Source organism: Leptosomus discolor, chromosome 8 (assembly GCF_034619465.1).
Source record: "Leptosomus discolor isolate bLepDis1 chromosome 8, bLepDis1.hap2, whole genome shotgun sequence".
In the NCBI taxonomy this organism is placed as follows: Eukaryota; Metazoa; Chordata; class Aves; order Leptosomiformes; family Leptosomidae; genus Leptosomus; species Leptosomus discolor.
In genome coordinates, this window is record NC_141398.1 from 61,967,793 (window position 1) to 61,985,258 (window position 17,466).

Genomic DNA, 17,466 nt, shown 5'->3' on the forward strand with positions numbered 1-17,466 from the left:
GCCAGGGCAGCTGGGCAGTTCCTGCTGCAGTGGTGAAGAAGGGGTGGCACCCTGAGAAATGCTTGTACTGTATGGGGTGTTTGTGACGTGCCAGGGTTACTGATTGCTGAATATGTCAACTCTGTAAAGTAATAAGGAACTGGTGGCTGATGTCTGTTCGTTCTGTGGAAACAGGAGCAGTGCCTGTGCAGTCAAAAGCTGATAATGCCCATCAGATCACCTGTTCTGGTGAGCTGCTCAGGGGCTTGGGGAGCTGGCTCTGAGCCTGACAGAGGAGCAGCTTGTGTAGTGCCTCACATCGTCACCTACAGCTCTGTTCACCTCTCCTCCTGCAGAATTGGGATCGATGGTCAACCCTGCCTCCCCAATGATGGGGGAAAGTGAGCTAACTCTAGATTACATGCTGACAGACCTCCAGTCAGGTTCTGTAGATATCTCTTGCCTCCCCTTCCGCTGCCCAGGACAAAGCTGGGTACTCCATTAGAGGGGAGGTATCTATATGAGAAAGATAGCAGTGTATGAAGAGGTCATTGACACATCAGGTGAGTGTCCATGCTATAAACTTTCCCTTCAAAGAAAGCAATCTCAGAACAAAAAGAATGAGAGAGAAGCTGGGGCTATGGGTGAATGGTAGATGGCTTCAGAGATTTCATGCCATTTGACCTCCAAATAGAGCCAAAAAAAATGAGCTGCTTAAGACAAAACTTTGACAAATAACAAGTAGGGTGGTGTGTGAGGGGTCTGTTGAGTCAGGAGACCTTTACAGCATGACATTGATGTATTGTTATGCTGTCTTGTGTCTACTACAGCTGGCAAGTTTTATCTGTTGCCTTGAACTCTTCTCCATGCACCTTGGGTTCTGTAATTCCCATTACTAATGAACAGATCCTGGTTTTAGAGTAAGCTGCTCCTTTCAGACTCCTCTCCTTTCATGGACCCCTTTTCTTTCAGAGCTCCCTCAGAGATGCCTGTTAACATGCAAACATTCTGCAATGATTAACACCGTTCTGTTTCTTTTTAGCCCAGCAGTATTTGGCTGAGGACGCTGAGAGAGCCAGAGACACAGGCATATACATAGCTCATAAATCTTAAGATATTTAGATTTCTCAAGGCCACATCCTCTATTGCCATCTTTTGCAAACATAACACTGCCTTTTGACCACACCTAGGTTTTCCCTGATGCAATAGTAAACTAGCATTAAACCACAAATGTGCTAGTGTCGTTTTTCAGGCATTATAGTCACAGATGTTTTGCGTCACAGTGTGGGTGTAGCCTCAAGCACCCTGCCAGCCATACAAATTAGCCAAAGCTGGTGTTTGGGAGTGCTTTGTGACAAAAAAAGCCCCTTCAGGACTGAGACAAAGAAAGAAGCCAAGACACAGGTCTGGAGCTGCTCTTTGTCAGATGCTCAGACAAGGTCCGCAGTGCTTTGATAGAAGTCCCTCTGTGGTTTTATGGCTGATCCACACACTGTCCTCCCTGTCTTAGCTGGGGAGCACTAGTTGTATATCCTGGAGCAGGCTTGCAGTGTGCTTCTGCTCTTCTCTGCACTGTCTGGACTGGCTGTGTTCAGGGGGAGGGTGAACCACCCCAGACATGGGGACATAGGCAGTGCGGCAACCTTGTGTCTAGTGTTTTCCTTGGGAAAGGAAGGAACTTCTCAGCTCATGGGCAAATGAAGGGGAAATGTACAAGTCCTCAGCTTCCAACAGGGGTGGCAGGAAGGCCTAGCTCAGCAGGGAAAACTGGCACTGTGGGCAGCTTGGGCCAGGCCAGATCACACCTGCCAGCAATGAGGCCATCACCTCCCCCAGGTGCCTCAGGAACATAAATGCAGCCCAGGCCCTGGCCTTGGCCTCACCCACTCTCTTCCAGCATCCCTGGCTGCCCCCTCAGTGGGGCTGCCGACTGGAACAGTCCCTGAGTGTCTTCCCGACATGGGGCTAAGGCTCTTGGCCTCAAGAGCCTGTCTGAAGCAGCCTGCTCTCCACCAGCGTGTAGCCACCCTGTACACCTGCAGTGCGAAGATGTGGTCTGCTCTGAGCTGGACCCAGAGTGGCTGCAGGGAGGCAATCTGGGGATAATCGGGGAGGCCCTGGTGAACCAGGGCCCAGCCAGCCAGGGAGTGCAGGTGAGGCTTGAGCGTCGAGGGGGAGGAGGACGCCCAGGGAAGATGTCTGTGCAAAACTTCTTTGTATACGGGGCCTGGCTCGTAACCTCATTTTTCCAGGCTGTGCAGGCCTGTCAAAGGCCAGATGAGCTGACCTGCTCTGGTGGCATTACCCGTGAAGCCTGGAGGAAGGAAATACTCGGAGCATGGCAAAGGGAGGCACAGATGGGTTTCCACAAGGAGGAGAAGCAGCCAGAGAGAGACTGTGGATCTAAGAGGAGGTGGCAGCAGTGGGATAGGAGACAATACCTCCTTGAGGTGACTGGAAGGGATTTTTGCAAACCAGACTGTGAGAGGGTACAGGAGCTCTGGAGGAGAAGGAAGGCTCAGCACGGGCAAAGTCTTGCTATTGACAGGACAGCCACAAAAGACACAGCCTCAGCAGACTTCTGGTAACTGGAAGGCACCTAAAAGCTGGCTAGGTAAGCTTCACAACTGGTCAGAACAAGGTTTGGGTTATATCTTCTATATTGACCTGCAGCCTGGGATCCCAGCACTGGGGAAGCCTTCTGAGGGGCAGAAGTCCTGGATCTTCCTCATGGTTTGGCTGTCTGGCATGGGTTCTCTTACAGTGCTGGCAGCCCAGACTTATACCACCCCATTGCTTTGTCATGTATTGTCTTCCATTAGTTTATTTGACTTGAGTCAGTGTTCCCTGAAGCCTTGCCAGAGCAAACGGGTGCTGTCAATAGGTCTGAATTACTTGTTTCCTGGGTACCTGGCAGAAGTAGCTGGTGCTAGCATAGGGTCTTCTGCACTCTAGTGCATTGTGTGGACTATGCATTCTTCTGCTTATTACTGCTATTCCTCTCAACTCCAGCTATTTTACACCAAGCTTCAGTGCATGTGCTGGTTTCTGGTTTTAGACTGCCTATGGGTGTAAAGAAAGCAGAAGCTGACCAGTGAAATGAATTCAAAAGCTGAATAAATACAATTTTTTTTTTACTATTTTTCTCTTTTCTGTAATGTGTTGGTAAAGTATTATGTGACCTCATTCTTAGAGCCTTATTTACGTAAGCTTCTTTCTTTCTCTCCTGTTTTCCCATTCCCCCACCACTTGAGATATTAGAGCACTGTAGCGCAATGAAGCCAATAGATGAATGTTGCCATTGCATTATTTTGTAAGACGGGGAACATGGTCCAGTAAGCTTCTTCCTGGGTTATGGATCGCTACTTCCTGCTGTTGAACAGACAGCTCTAGGGCAGAGCTGTCTTACTTGTCTGGCCATGGTAGACTACCTTCTATGTCATTCTGTAAGAAAATGAAAAGGCAGATAAACAAAAATAAAATCAGTTAGTACATGGGTTGGTAGTAAGAAGAAAATACTAATATTATCTCAAGTAATGGAAATGTAGGTGATATTGGAGGCCAGCCAGGAAATGGAATAATGTCAGGCAGATGTGGCCAGGTTTTGTTCACTAATGCAAGGAATCAGCAGTAAAATAGAGGAACTACAACTCCTGATGCTGGTCATAGAGTAGTGGAAACTTAGAGACTGCCATAGACTGGTAATTGTGAATGGAACATAGGTATTCAAGGATGTGTATTGTTCATGAAGGGTAGACAAACAAGTAAAAGCAATGTGACAAGTAAGTAACGATGGGGGTAAAAACCACAACTTCTTGTCTGAAAAATCTCTTTGTAGACAACTTAGTAGAAAGCATGATGGAAGGGGTCTTATTGGCCCTGTGTGAATACATACACTTCTCCGTGGTATCAGACTAATAAATACAGTGAGGGACTGTGTGATGGTGGAAGGCTTTCGGCTTTTCAGGTAGAGACTGGAAAACAAACATCACTATTAATAGTAAGAGTCAGTTTTTCCTGATGTGATGGGGAGAATTGTTCTCTGAATTAGTGAGCTAATAAGAAGTGACACTACTTTAAAATTGTTTTGGCAAACAGTCATCATCTTGTAGAAGACAGTCATGGGAAATAACCTCCAACCATGTGAACACAAATTGGATCAGTTTAAATTATAGGGAAACAAAGGTCAGGTGAAGTGAGGAGCACAAATATTAGCATGTGGATAAGGCTTCTAACTTTCCTAGACTATAATGTATCTTCACGTTCAACTCTGTAGTCTGGAACAAAGGGAACAGTTGTTCACACTCAGCAGTGGTGATTTAATGATACTTGCTAATGTCTTGTGATCTACTTAAATGTCTTCTGCTGGTCCAGACTGCTACCTCCTCAATAGCAACAGACATTGGCTCTATTTTTCTTTCTTTTCTTTCTACAGAACTAGGGCAAAATTGTTCCGTTAAAAACTATGCTCTGTTGCCTGGAGGTTAAGCATGTCTCATTATTGGAGTCTATAGATCTTAGAAAGAGGGGACGGCCACTTGTGAGGACTATAAGACTGTTGTCGGAGGATGTAGGGAGGCAACTAGGAAAGCTAAGGCCTCCTTGGAGTTAAACCTTAAAGGGAGGTCAAGGACAGACGAAAGGGCTTCTTCAAATACGTCGCAGACAAAACTAACACCAGAGGCAATGTAGACCCACTGTTGAATGAGGCGGATGCTCTGGTGACGGAGGATACTATGAAGGCAGGGTTACTGAATGCTGCCTTTGCCTCTGTCTGTACTGCTGCAGACTGTCCCAGTCCCAGACTCCTGAGGCCCTAGAGGAAGTCAGGATAAAGTAGGAGTTTGACTTGGTTGATGAGGGCTGGGTTAGGGATCAATTAAGCAAGCTGGACATACATAAATTCATGGGCCCTGATGGGTGCTGAGGGAGCTGGTGAAAGTCATTGCTAGACCACTCTCCATCATCTTTGGTAAGTCATAGGGAACAGGAGAGGTGCCTGAGGACCGGAGGAAAGCAAATGTCACTCCAGTCTTCAAAAAGGGCAAGAAGGAGGACCCAAGCAACTACAGAGGGGTAACTTAAGGGTAACTTAGCTCTTTTGTAAAAGAATTGTTTACAAAGATACTGTAACTGCATGCGTGGCGGGGAGGGAGAGAGTCGGCCACAATCCTTACTGTAGCCTACTACAACTTTGGGTCCTCCTGTGCAAATTCAGACAAGTCTACTTATCTCAAACTGCTTCTAAATCTTTGACTAATACAACTTTAAAACTTATCTCAAACACAAGGGAAAGGCCATAGCAACACAAGTGCAGGAGCACACCAGCCTGCCCTTGGAGAGGTGTCTCATATAGGACACCGTATCAGTCATTTGTCTCATCTTTCCTTGATCTGGAAGTCACATGGGGCAAGATCTCCTCTGGGTCAGGAGGAACCTGCTCTGATTGGAATTTAGCATAGACATTGCACATCTGCTCCTAAGCATTCTGGTGCTTGCCTTACTGCTGCATTTCACAGAATGGAAGGGACCTCTGGAGATCATCTAGGCCAATCCCCCTGCTGAAGCAGGTTCACCTAGAGCAGGTTACCCAGGGCTCCATCCAGGTGGGTTTTGAATATCTCCAGGGAAGGAGACTCCACAACCTCTCTGGGCAGCTTGTTCCAGTGCTCTGTCCCCTTTAATGTAAAGAAGGTTTTCCTCATGTTGAGGCAGAACTTCCTGTGCTCCAGTTTGTGCCCGTTGCCCCTTGTCTTGTCACTGGGCACCATTGAGAAGAGCCTGGCCCCATCCTCTTGACCCCCACCCTTTAGGTATTTATAAGTGTTGATAAGGTCCCCTCTGAGTCTCCTCTTCTCCAGGCTACAGAGCCCCAGGTCTCTCAGCCTTTCCTTGTAGGAGAGATGCTCCAGCCCCCTCATCATCTTAGTAGCCCTCCACTGGACTCTCTCCAGTAGTTCCCTGTCCCTCTTGAACTGGGGGCCCCACAACTGGATACAGTACTCCAGATGTGGCCTCACCAGGGCAGAGTAGAGGGGGTGAATAGCCTCCCTTGACCTGCTGGCCACACTCTTCTTAGTGCACCCCAGGATACCATTGGCCTTCTTGGCCACAAGGGCACATTGCTGGCTCATGGGTAACTTTCTGTCTGCCAGAACTCCCAAGTCCTTCTCTGCAGAGCTGCTCTCTAGCAGGTCGGCCCCCAGCCTGTAATGGTGCGTGGGGTTATTCCTCCCCAAGTGCAGGACCCTACACTTGCCCTTATTGAATCTCACCAGGTTCCTCTTTGCCCAGCTCTCCAGCCTGCCCAGGTCTCACTGGCATGTCAGCCACTCCTCCCAGTTTAGTATCATCAGCAAACTTGCTGAGGATACGCTCTGTCCTTTCCTTTCATCCAGGTCGTTGATGAATATGTTGAATAGGACAGGAGCCGGTACTGACCCCTGGAGAACACCGCTAGTCACAGGCCTCCAACTAGACTCAGCACCACTGATCACAACTCTCTGAGCAATGTCCTTCAGCCAGTTGTCAATCCACCTCGCTGTCCACTCGTCTATCCCACACTTTCTAATCTTATGAGGAAGTGGTGGGAGACAGTGTCAAAAGCTTTGCTAAAATCGAGGTGGACAACATCCACTGCTTTCCCCTCATCCACCCAGCCAATCATGCCATCATAGAAGGCCATCAGGTTGGTCAGGTAAGATTTCCCCCTGGTGAATCCATACTGACTACTTCTGTTAATCTTTTCCTCCACTTGTTTAGAGAGAACAGCCAGAATGAGCTGTTCCATCACCTTTCCAGGGATGGAGGTGAGGCAGACTGGTCTGTAGTTCCCTGGATGCTCCTTCTTGCCCTTTTTGAAGACTGGAGTGACATTCCTTGCCATACTCTAGGAATGATGATTTCTAAAGCAACCAGAGTGACTGTATACAGCATCCCTACCAAAAAAAAGCTCTTTCCAAAAGCCATAGTTCTGCTCTGTTGCCTTCATCCCTATGAAAGTGATGAGCAATTGACATAGACTTCCTCTTTTTTGAAATTTACTGCGACTTTCTTTTCTTCAAGGAGCAGAGTTCTACCTGTACATTTCAAAACACAAAAATGCAGCAGTATCTCAAAATATAGAGATTAGTACAGGAGATCATGCATGGCCCTCGTGTGAGCAGCCACATTGTTGCCTTCTGTCACACTCAGTCTTGCAGAGCTGTAAACTTCCGTCTTTCCTCTACAGCTTTAGTGGTGCCAGCTAGAAAACACCTAAACTCCCCCTGCTTTGAAAGGGAGATCTCCTTCTGCAGGAAGCATTCATCAGTGCATAGTCACCACACTGACTCTTAGGGCAGCTCCCCATGTCATGCCTTTGAGATGCAAGAAATGCGAGACATCCTATCACACACCTCTTTCAGGTGTATTGTGACACTAAGTGATCCCTCTAAATAGTAACAAACACACGAGACAGACTTGTAGTCTCCTAAGTCTGCCTTTCTGCCAGGAAGGTGAGAAAAAGCAGCAGCATATCAATCATTGTGTTTGAAAGTCTAAATGTTTTTCTAAGGTCAGAGTTGTGATCTGAGACAGACAGGATGTTGCAAGATAGCAAACTTCCCTTCAAATTTTAGAAGACAATGCCTCTCTCATCTTTGCCTGGAATCCTGTCGGTGAACAAACATTGCTGCCTCCAAAGGAGGGTGCTCCCAAGGGCAGGGCTCATGAGACAGGTGAGTTAATGTGTTAAAGAAGAGGGGAGAAGGATGCAGAACGTACGAAGGACTTTCATCAGTCTGAGTCCCCTTGTATGTTGCACAAGGTAGTGTTCTATCTTGCATGTGACAGATGGCTCCAGGCTTAGTAAGACTGTGAATAGGGAGAAATTAATCATTGTCTCTCTTGATTAAAAAAAATGGTGGTATTACCAAACACAGTTTTTATATGCCAGTTTCAAAATAGAGGGAAGTAGTTCTCACAACATGTAGCCAAACATACTCTCACTGCCATGGAATACTGTTGATGCCAAAAGTATCTGTAAGTTCAAAACATGATTGGACAAGTAAATAGAAAAAAAACCTTGTGCTGTGAAATGCAAAGACAAGCTTGATCTCAACTGATTTTAGGTAGCTTCAGTGCAGATGTTTACTCACATTTTGTCACACCCCCACTCTTGTCACAGCCAGCAGAAAGAAACAGGAATTTCTAGAGCATCACTCACTCGTTTATTTTGGACACCTACATTCAGAGGGGTGAATCGTGTGCTCCAGAGCCCACTGCAGGCCAGGAGAGCACCTACAGAGGAAACGTGTTTCTTCTCTTCCCTTGGCATCTGCTCTTGATGATGGCAGAAGACAGGGCATGGCGTTGGTCAAACCTTTCTGCTGAGCTGGTTCCACTGCTCTAGGTGTGCCTGTTTCTCTCATCAGACTATCGAAGACATGCCCTTATGGAGTGAGTCTCCTCCAGCGTCAGCACTGAGGAGTTACCTCTAGTCCATACCTCTGATGTTACCCTCAGCCTACTCCCGTTGCTGCTGCACTGGGCCAGGTGTGTTCTCTGTGTGTGCTGGGGAGCACAGCACATGATGCTTGCTTCTTCAGGGTATAAGAAATGGAAAGTCTGGATGCATGGGCAGTTCACAGGGCTCGCTAGTCTCAGAGTCCCCAGGAAACACCTCTAATCATGAAAGGAGGGTAGAAAGCAGAAAAGTGATCAGCCATTGTGTGAGGTGGAAGCAAGGTGTGCAAGGCCACGGGGTATGGGGCTGACTGCCATATACTTCTGCTTTGCTTCGCTTCATAAAACTTCTGAGTCAGACATAGAGGGAGAATGATACCCATTGTTCAGGAGCCAGAGGATCCCTCCTTGACATGTGCAGGTCTCAGGAAATGCAGAGTGTCAGAACAGTGTGCCCTCTCAAACCTGGCTTCCACAGAAGAGTACATTCTCCCGGTCAGCCTCACCTCGATCCCTGGAAAAGTGATGGAACAACTTATCCTCGGTGCTGTCTCTAGGCATATCAAGGATAAGAGGGTCATTAGGAGCAGTCAACATGGCTTCACCAAGGGGAAGTCATGTTTGACCAACCTGATAGCCTTTTATGAAGACATAACCAGGTGGATAGATGATGGTAGTGCAGTGGATGTGGTTTATCTTGATTTCAGTAAAGCATTTGACACAGTCTCCCACAGCATCCTTGCAGCTAAACTGAGGAGGTGTGGTCTGGATGATTGGGTAGTGAGATGGATTGTGGATTGGTTGAACGAAAGATGTCAGAGAGTTGTGGTCAATGGGACAGAGTCTAGTTGGAGTCCTATACCTAGTGGAGCGCCCAGGGGTCGGTACTGGGACCAGTACTATTCAATATATTCATCGATGACCTGGACGAGGGAACAGAGTGTACTGTCAGCAACTTTGCTGATGACACAAAACTGGGAGGAGTGGCTGACACCCCAGCAGGCTGTGCTGCCATTCAGAGAGACCTGGACAGGCTGGAGAGCTGGGGAGGGAGAAATTTAATGAAATACAACAAGGGCAAGTGTAGAGTCTTGCATCTGGGAAAGAATAAACCTATGTACCAGTCTAGGTTGGGGACTGAGCTGTTAGAGAGTACCGCAGGGGAAAGCGTCCTGGGGGACAGCAGGATGACCATGAGCCAGAAATGTGCGCTCACGGCCAAGAAGGCCAATGGCATCCTGGGGTGTATTAGAAGGGCTGTGGTCAGTAGGTTGAGAGAGGTTCTCCTCCCCCTCTGTTTTGCCCTGGTGAGACTGCATCTGGAACAGTGTGTCCAGTTCTGGGCCCCTCAGTTCAAGAAGGACAGGGAACTGCTGGAAAGAGTCGAGCGCAGAGCCGCAAAGGTGGTTAAGGGGGTGGAACATCTCCCTTATGATGAATGGCTGAGGGAGCTGGGTCTCTTTAGCTTGGAGAAGAAGAGACTAAGGGGTGACCTCATTAATATTTAGAAATACATGAAGGGTGAGTGTCAGGAGGATGGAGCCGGGCTCTTCTCGGTGATGTCCAATGATAGGACAAGGGACAACTGGTGCAAGTTGGAGCATAGGAGGTTCCGCGTTAACATAAGGCAAAACTTTTTCACTGTGAGGGTGACAGAGCACTGGAACAGGCTGCCCAGAGAGGTTGTGGAGTCTCCTCTGGAGATATTCAAAGCCCGACTGGTTGCGTCCTGTGTGACCTACTCTAGGTGGTCCTGCTCTGGCCTCTGGACTAGATGATCTTTTGAGGTCACTTCCAGCCCCTGAAATTCTGTGATTCTGTGCAACTGCTTGTGCCACGGAGGCTGCCTTCTGGAAAGCTCAGACAAGTAATTAGAACTTGGGATCTGTGCAACTGAAAAAAATCTGCTCAACCCTGTGACTAGAGGATTGTATGGCACTGCTCAGTGCTGTCATGAAGCCTGACTATCAGTGTCAAAGGACCAGCATGTCTTGAGCAAACTACGTACAGGTGGAACAGGAGCTTTGATACATCTCTGTTCATGCAACTGTTGGTCAGGGAGGAATAAGGTTTTAAGAAGAGCCACTCTAGTGGTGTGACCTTTACAAACCAACTTTGTAACAGTTAATGACATACAGGTAAATCCTTCTTACAAATGGCGTCAGTGCAGGGCATAGGAACACATAGCTGAAATCCAGGTGGCACAGAACATTGCATGGTTCTCACCACAGGGCCCCACCTGGACCACTGCCATCTTCTCACCTTGTTTCCCAGCCCAGGGTTACCAGGGCTTGATCATCTGTGTTCACAACGCAGCAAGCGAAAGGGAACATGACCTGCCCCGTTCAGGTTGTCCTTCCCGTTGGAAGGACCAGCCTTGCCCAGATTTTTTTTTCTGCTGTCTCCTATACTGCACTTGCCCTCAGAGCAGCTCAGTGAGATCCCTGGGGACAGAAGACATCATCAAGAGAAGGTCTTCACCTCTCCAGATGGTGTGACAGAAATGATGAGACCTGGAATAGGAATGACCCAAAATGACTGTCTCTGTGTGGTCACAGAATACCATATGTTTCTCTTGAGCCCAGCGCTGCTCTGCTTCACTACCTTACCTGGCGCAGCCCCATTGCTGCTGCAGCACCCTTGTGAATCATTAACAGGCCAAGTCCAGCTGCTCCTTTTACAACTTCTCCTTTCATTGAATTTTCTTTCCCAGCCCCAAAATGTTTAACTCAAGCAAGGCACAGACAGAAAAGCGTCAGACTTTATTTGAATCTGCATGGGTAATCCTTGCAAAAAGGGTTCCTGTTTGTTCTTTGCTCTGACACGCCACAGACATCCCTGTTCCTCCTTTTACAGAAAGCTGTCTCTTTTGGGGCTTGCAATGGGATGTAATATAAAAGCACCTCTCAGCCTCCTTCGTGTGTTTCCTGGCACTTCTCCTTCACTAGCAGTGTTTGGTCATCCGTGCCCCTGCAAGAAACTGCCGTTCCCATGCTTTGCTGCTTAGTGCAGGGTGGAGTTTTCTAGTTTCAGGTCAAAGTAGGCGGGCACTGTAGAGTAGTCAGTCTCAGAGCTCGGACATACAGAAATGAAGGGGACAGGAGGGAGGAGGCACAGGTATAAGTAAGAGCTGAGCACACATGTTTATGAGAGCCTGGCATGAAGGCAGAGAGCCAGTACGTGAACACACAGCCATTTCTGTGGCTGCCTGGAGGAGTGTGTACCGCAGCAGTGTACATGTGTGAGGGCAACTTTGCTTGAACAGGTCTGGTGGTGCTTCAAGAGGACTTGTTAAGGTGAGATTTTTTTCAACCATTTCTTGGTATCCGGTGTGGACGCTCTGGTGCCCAGAACTATAGTCATTGCTCACATCAGCAGCCTGAACTGGGAGATAATTTTTGTAAAATATTGTAAACGTATGGACGCCAGTAAATTGCTACACGATTCCTCCTGCAGACAGAAGCTGTTGCTCTGGCTTAGAGGGTAGTTCCTGCTTCTCCAGACTGTCTTCTCAGTGCCCCTTCTCAGCATTTCCCACTAGTGACAGTCATGCCATTTGTTCTCCTCTGAATGGGCAGGTGCTACTTCTACAGAATCTGATCACGCCAAATTGAAGTAGTATTTGATAAACTATGCGCAACGACCGATACCATCAAAGATCAGTGTCCGGAGCTTCCCTGGCACCAGATCCTCTTTGCTACACTACTGCTACTACAGCAGTGAGGGATCTGTACATGTCTGGGGAGCTCCCCCAAACTTGCAGAGCACTCAGCCACAGTCTGCACAGCTTGAGGTATTTGAGCTGTACTGTCACCCCCTTGCCCCAGACATGCATGGGTTCAACGAATGTGTACTCTGGGGGCATGTTGCCCATGCTCAGAGTGTGTTTGGTTAAGTCTCCCTGGGGCTGCTTGCTGCTTTCTGCTTTTTCTTTGCCAGGATCAAGCTTTTCCAAGGCCCCTGTGTGTTTCTGGAAAAGCTTAAAACTCTGTTCATTTTTTTTGGAGACTAGCTGCTCAGGCAGGCAGATCCCAGTTCTCTGCATTCTTGTATGTGTGCTGTGGGAGACTAACATGGTGACAGGATTACCGTGTTTTTCAGCAGTTTCTGTTCTTCAACCTTAATGCCTTGAGATTCTTCCTGTTCTCTCTGCTCTCAGCCAAGTCCTGGCTCATCTCTCTGCCAGCAGATAGTAACAGTGTGCCTTTTTTTGTTCTGCCGCTGAGATTGTCTCAATCATTCTTGGTGGCTGATCTTTACAGTTCTGTGAGGGCTTCTTATTTCACTTTTGCAATATGAAATGAAGTGAATCACGTGTGACTCTGGATGTTTGCTGTAGGGAAAATGTGGTCAAGCTTAAGATCTTGGTTTAGAAACATCCCAGCTGCCTTGATGGAGAGATACAGTAGTGAAAAATGGGGTTATGTAATTAGTATTTCTTTCATATTAAGAAACGTCTGATAGAACCTCTACTGCTCTTTGCTGTTCCTCTATTCCACTTCATCAGGCACACACAACTCATTTCAAGTCCTTCTCCCCTCCCTGTGGGATGGACTGATCAGGCCAACAATCATCACTACTTCTTGTGTAAGAGTGAAGAAGCTGTTGAGGCTGTGGCCTTACATGAGGCCGTTTCTACCAAGAGCAGTCACAGGGTTGGTCTGCATACTCTGTGAAATGTCTAAAACATCCAGCTGTCCCACCGTGGTTTGATTCAAGATAAAAGCACACCCTTGCTTCCCAAAAAACCTGAATCCATTCTTTTTGACTCAGACTATTCACACACGGGTTTCCAGAGAAATAATTGTTTCTGTGGGTTTAAATCTGCGAGTATCTTAACGCCAGTGTTTATGTCTGCTCAACAGAGTATTTCTCAATCAAGAGCTTCTGGCTGTAGTCCAGGGAGTTAGAATAATAATATTAATGGTGCCAGGTGGAAGAGATATTGTCAAAGTTCATTTGGAAGCCAGGACTTTTGGTAAACACTGCTATATTCATTTGCAAGGAGGAAGCTAATGTATGACTTATTTTTACAATAGTCTTTGTTTGCAGCTCCTCCTAGGCTTGGTCTAAATGTTACCTGAATCAGCTTGACAGACCTGAACACCGCAGTCCATTTATATAACCAAAAAAGACAGTGAGCTTCTTGTCCATGAGACCAGAAGCATGTGATCCCTCACTAAATGCACAGCCCTGTCCTTGCAAGACATCACTAAAATAAAATTCATAATATAGTAGCACTTTTTGGAAAAAAAACAGGCTTACCCATTGGTATGGGTATTGTCCTGGCTCTGAGAAGTTATAATTGCTGCCTTATAAAACCTAAGTTCAAAACAATTGCGCAGCAGGTAGATTAGATAAACAAGCCAATTTATGCACATATGCTAGAGGGAAAGATGAGTACTGTTCCTAGTTAGCAGCAGTGACTGTACCTGGAAATCTAAGCATCAGTGCCCCAGGAACTGAAATTGTGGGAGGCGGCACCTCCGTGCAAACTAGTCTGAAAGCTTCGTTGCAGAGGGAAATTGAGGCAGGGCACGAGGAGGTTAGGGAAATTTTAACTGGGGACATTCATGTATTATCATGGACCTAGAAGATAGCATGGTAAGCACATAGTGTGGGAGCAGTGTCTGCATTGCAGCCAGCTGGGGCACGCTTTATACCTCTGCTACTTTAGTGGGCAGAGCTGCCTGAATTCAGTGCGTATCATGGGCTGCACAAAAGCAGCATACAAACCTGTAAGGACCTGGGCTCCAGTGCTGCTCTGTCCAGGAGGACTTCCAGCTTGCCCTGCAGCCCTGTAGGCCCTGCTCTCTCTATCCTGTCTGGCTGTGGAAGCACCTGGAAGGACTGACCACGACTGAGAACCTGTGAGGTTTTTTAATTTTAGTTCACCTTGGGAATGTAAAGCAGCTGCACTGGCCGGAGAGGCCTGTCTCCACTGCAGCACAGCTAAACTGCCAGCCTGGCACATGGTGACAGGGGAGCACACCATACTGTGTGCACTTCCGCACTATTGGAGGAGCCTGTCCCCAGGGATGGTCAGCGCTGCACGCACCCACCTACATTCAAGGCACAATCAGGCGTGGCTGGGGGAGGTAAGGAAAGTGCACAAGAGAGGAGCAGTTGGCAGAGCATGCTTTAATGTACTTTTTTTAAGTTACGTTAATCCTTTCTGCCTCAGATCCCATCCCTGATGGTGTACTTCCTGCAGATTCCTGTGCCAGCCGGTACTCTGGCTATGAATTGTCCCCAGGCAGCACAATGGACATTTTCCGATAATGAAGTCATGCTCAACAGGCAGAAAAGAGGTTTAGTGTGAGAAACAAGGAGCCAGCTCTGGGCAGACCTTTGAGTTGGACAAATGCATTGTGTTGTACCTGTTCTCGTAAAAGACCTACAGGATGAGTGGGCTTGGAGGGAAGGGTGGCAGCAGACAGCCTTTAAAAAGGAGTTAGGCTAAGGGGTTAGTTGTAGGTAAGCTTGCCTACACAAAGATGGATGAGATAAGCCCTCGTGGGCCTTTCTAGCAAAATTGCCTGTGATGTTCTGACTGTGGACCAGATGTTGTGCTTGGAGTTATTACAGTGACAAATTACTTCCCTTAGTATGTGAGTTTTTGCCTGTGATAACAATAAATGTTTCCTGAAATTCAAAGAAGAATATAAGCAAAAGAAATGGAAACCTGTATCGTATTTTTACAGCATTCTGACATAAAAATGATTGTAAACAGTGGTCAGAGCAGGAGCTTAAAGGTAACAATGTAGCATTGTTGGATTCTCCACAAAGACTGTTTGTTCCATCTTTCCTCCATAAAAATTGCCAGGATCATGTCTGCAGGGATTGAGTACATTAAGTACACATTTGTGTGTACTGACTTATTCCACTACACTGAATTAACTCATAAACTTTGATAAAAGTGCAGACAAGCTTTTCAGTGATCTTCTAAGACTGCATTAGGATCGCTTTTGTTACAGAAAACTTTCGGTCCTGCAGTATTTATGTCCTTTCCAAAGACACCTTGTGCTGTGGTTGTCTCAGTATCAATGCTAGTGTGTCAACTTTCCAAAACCCTGAGCCTGCAAAGGGATTGGCAGGAGCCTGATGCACCACATCCTGCTTTCTTCATGATCCTGTGATGCTGAACTTCCTCTGTCTCTGCAGGTCCCTTGCTACCATGGTGAAGTCAAGAAGGGCACAGGTGCTCCTGATTCTGGCAGTTCTGTCCTTCCTTCTGATCCACTTCCACTTCCCACCCTGCAGGAACAATGCCCCCACGGAAGAAAAATCTTCTCCAGTCCACATCCTTATTCTCTCCTCCTGGCGGTCAGGATCTTCCTTCACTGGACAAATCTTCAGCCAGCACCCCAGCGTCTTCTACCTGATGGAGCCTGCGTGGCACGTGTGGGTTACGATGCACCAGAACAGTGCCAAGGTCTTGCACATGGCTGTGCGGGACCTAGTCAGGTCGGTCTTTCTGTGTGACATGTCTGTGTTTGATGCTTACATGTCTAGCCAGAAGAAAAAGTCAGATTTATTTCAGTGGGAGACAAGCCGAGCCTTGTGCTCCCCCCCTGCCTGTGACTCATTCAGTCGAAGTGACATAATCACTGCAGACAATTGCAAAACAATTTGTGGCAAGTACCCATTCAGCAAGGTGGAGGAAGCTTGTAAAACCTACAGCCATGTTGCTATCAAGGAGGTCCGGTTCTTTGACCTGAAAGTTCTCTACCCTCTTCTCACCGATCCATCCCTGAACCTCAAAATCATTCACTTGGTACGTGATCCTCGGGCTGTGTTCAAGTCCCGAGAGAATACAATGGCAGACCTGAAACGTGACAGTAACATTATTGTGGGGTCCCAGGGGACAGAGGGAGAAATGGGGCCCTACAACACAATGCAAGTAATCTGCAAAAGCCAAGTTGAGATTTACAAGGCAGGCAGCCAGGCTATTCCCAGCTTCCTGAAAGACCGCTACCTGCTGGTTCGCTACGAAGACATTGTCAGAGACCCAGTAGCAAGGGCTGCTCAGATGTACAGGTTTGCAGAACTCCATTTCACACCAGAACTTCAAAAGTGGGTGCACAACATCACCCATGGGAAGGGGCAAGGAGCACGGGCCTTCGGTATTGGGTCCAGAGATGCGCTGAGAGTATCCCAGGCTTGGAGGAAGACCCTTCCCTTCCAAAAAATAGAAAAAGTGCAAAATGTGTGCAAGGATGCAATGGACTTGCTGGGTTACCAGCTTGTTCAGTCTGAAGAAGAGCAAAAAAATATGTCACTGGATCTTTTGAACTCCTCTGAGTAACAAATTTTGAAGGCAGAAAAGCTGTTCTCTGCACCTACTCTCTGAAGGCTGCAGAGTGGAGAACTGTTTACGAAAACAAAAGAGGACAAGAGTGCACGCGTATGTGCGTAAGAGTGCGTGCACGGATGTTCTATGCAAGTAACACAGCAACCCTGGCTGCACTCAGGAGAGCTTTCTCAACAGCACAGGGTCACTCCCCAAGGCCCCTGGAGGCTCCGCAACAATGCAGGCTGAAGTGATGCAAGTCTGCCTTTGAAATTAAGTCCATGGTTTATGTAAAAGAGGAAGTATGTGTAGGTTGGAGCAAACAGAATGCCAAAGGAGTGGGACCAGCTAGCAGAGCTCTAACCCCTCGCAGCCCACACCTAAATACTAGTGAAAACACATGGAGCTATTGCACTGCAAAGGAAGAGGAGATATAAATGGAAGCTGAATAAAAAGAACATTATTTGCCATGCTGCCACCCAGGAGATGTAATAGCAGAAGAGACACAAGGATAATCGGACATTCATTTCTGAAAAGATCCTTTTTCGGAATGGCTGAATTTTCAAGCCCAGTTTTTCTCTTGCTCCATTCCTGTGCCTGGGCATCCAGCCTTGGTGGCAATGTCAGGGAAATGTTTTTGTTCATTTACTATATAATGAGAAAACGGAATAAACCAGCTATAGTTGAAAATAAAAACTCATGCATTTGCATATGGGGATTCATTTCTGGGACTATGTGAATCCATTTAT

At 47.3% G+C, this 17,466-nt stretch overlaps 1 protein-coding gene across 1 annotated transcript; it reads left to right on the forward strand.

Moving 5' to 3' along the window:
• The first annotated feature begins 11,635 nt into the window (after window positions 1-11,635).
• Window positions 11,636-16,777, forward strand: CHST4 (carbohydrate sulfotransferase 4). The gene is given in 2 exon segments (XM_009955731.2): window positions 11,636-11,720; window positions 15,589-16,777. A coding segment is annotated over 1 exon segment (1,176 nt). The 5' UTR covers window positions 11,636-11,720; window positions 15,589-15,601.
• The last annotated feature ends 689 nt before the right edge of the window (window positions 16,778-17,466 follow it).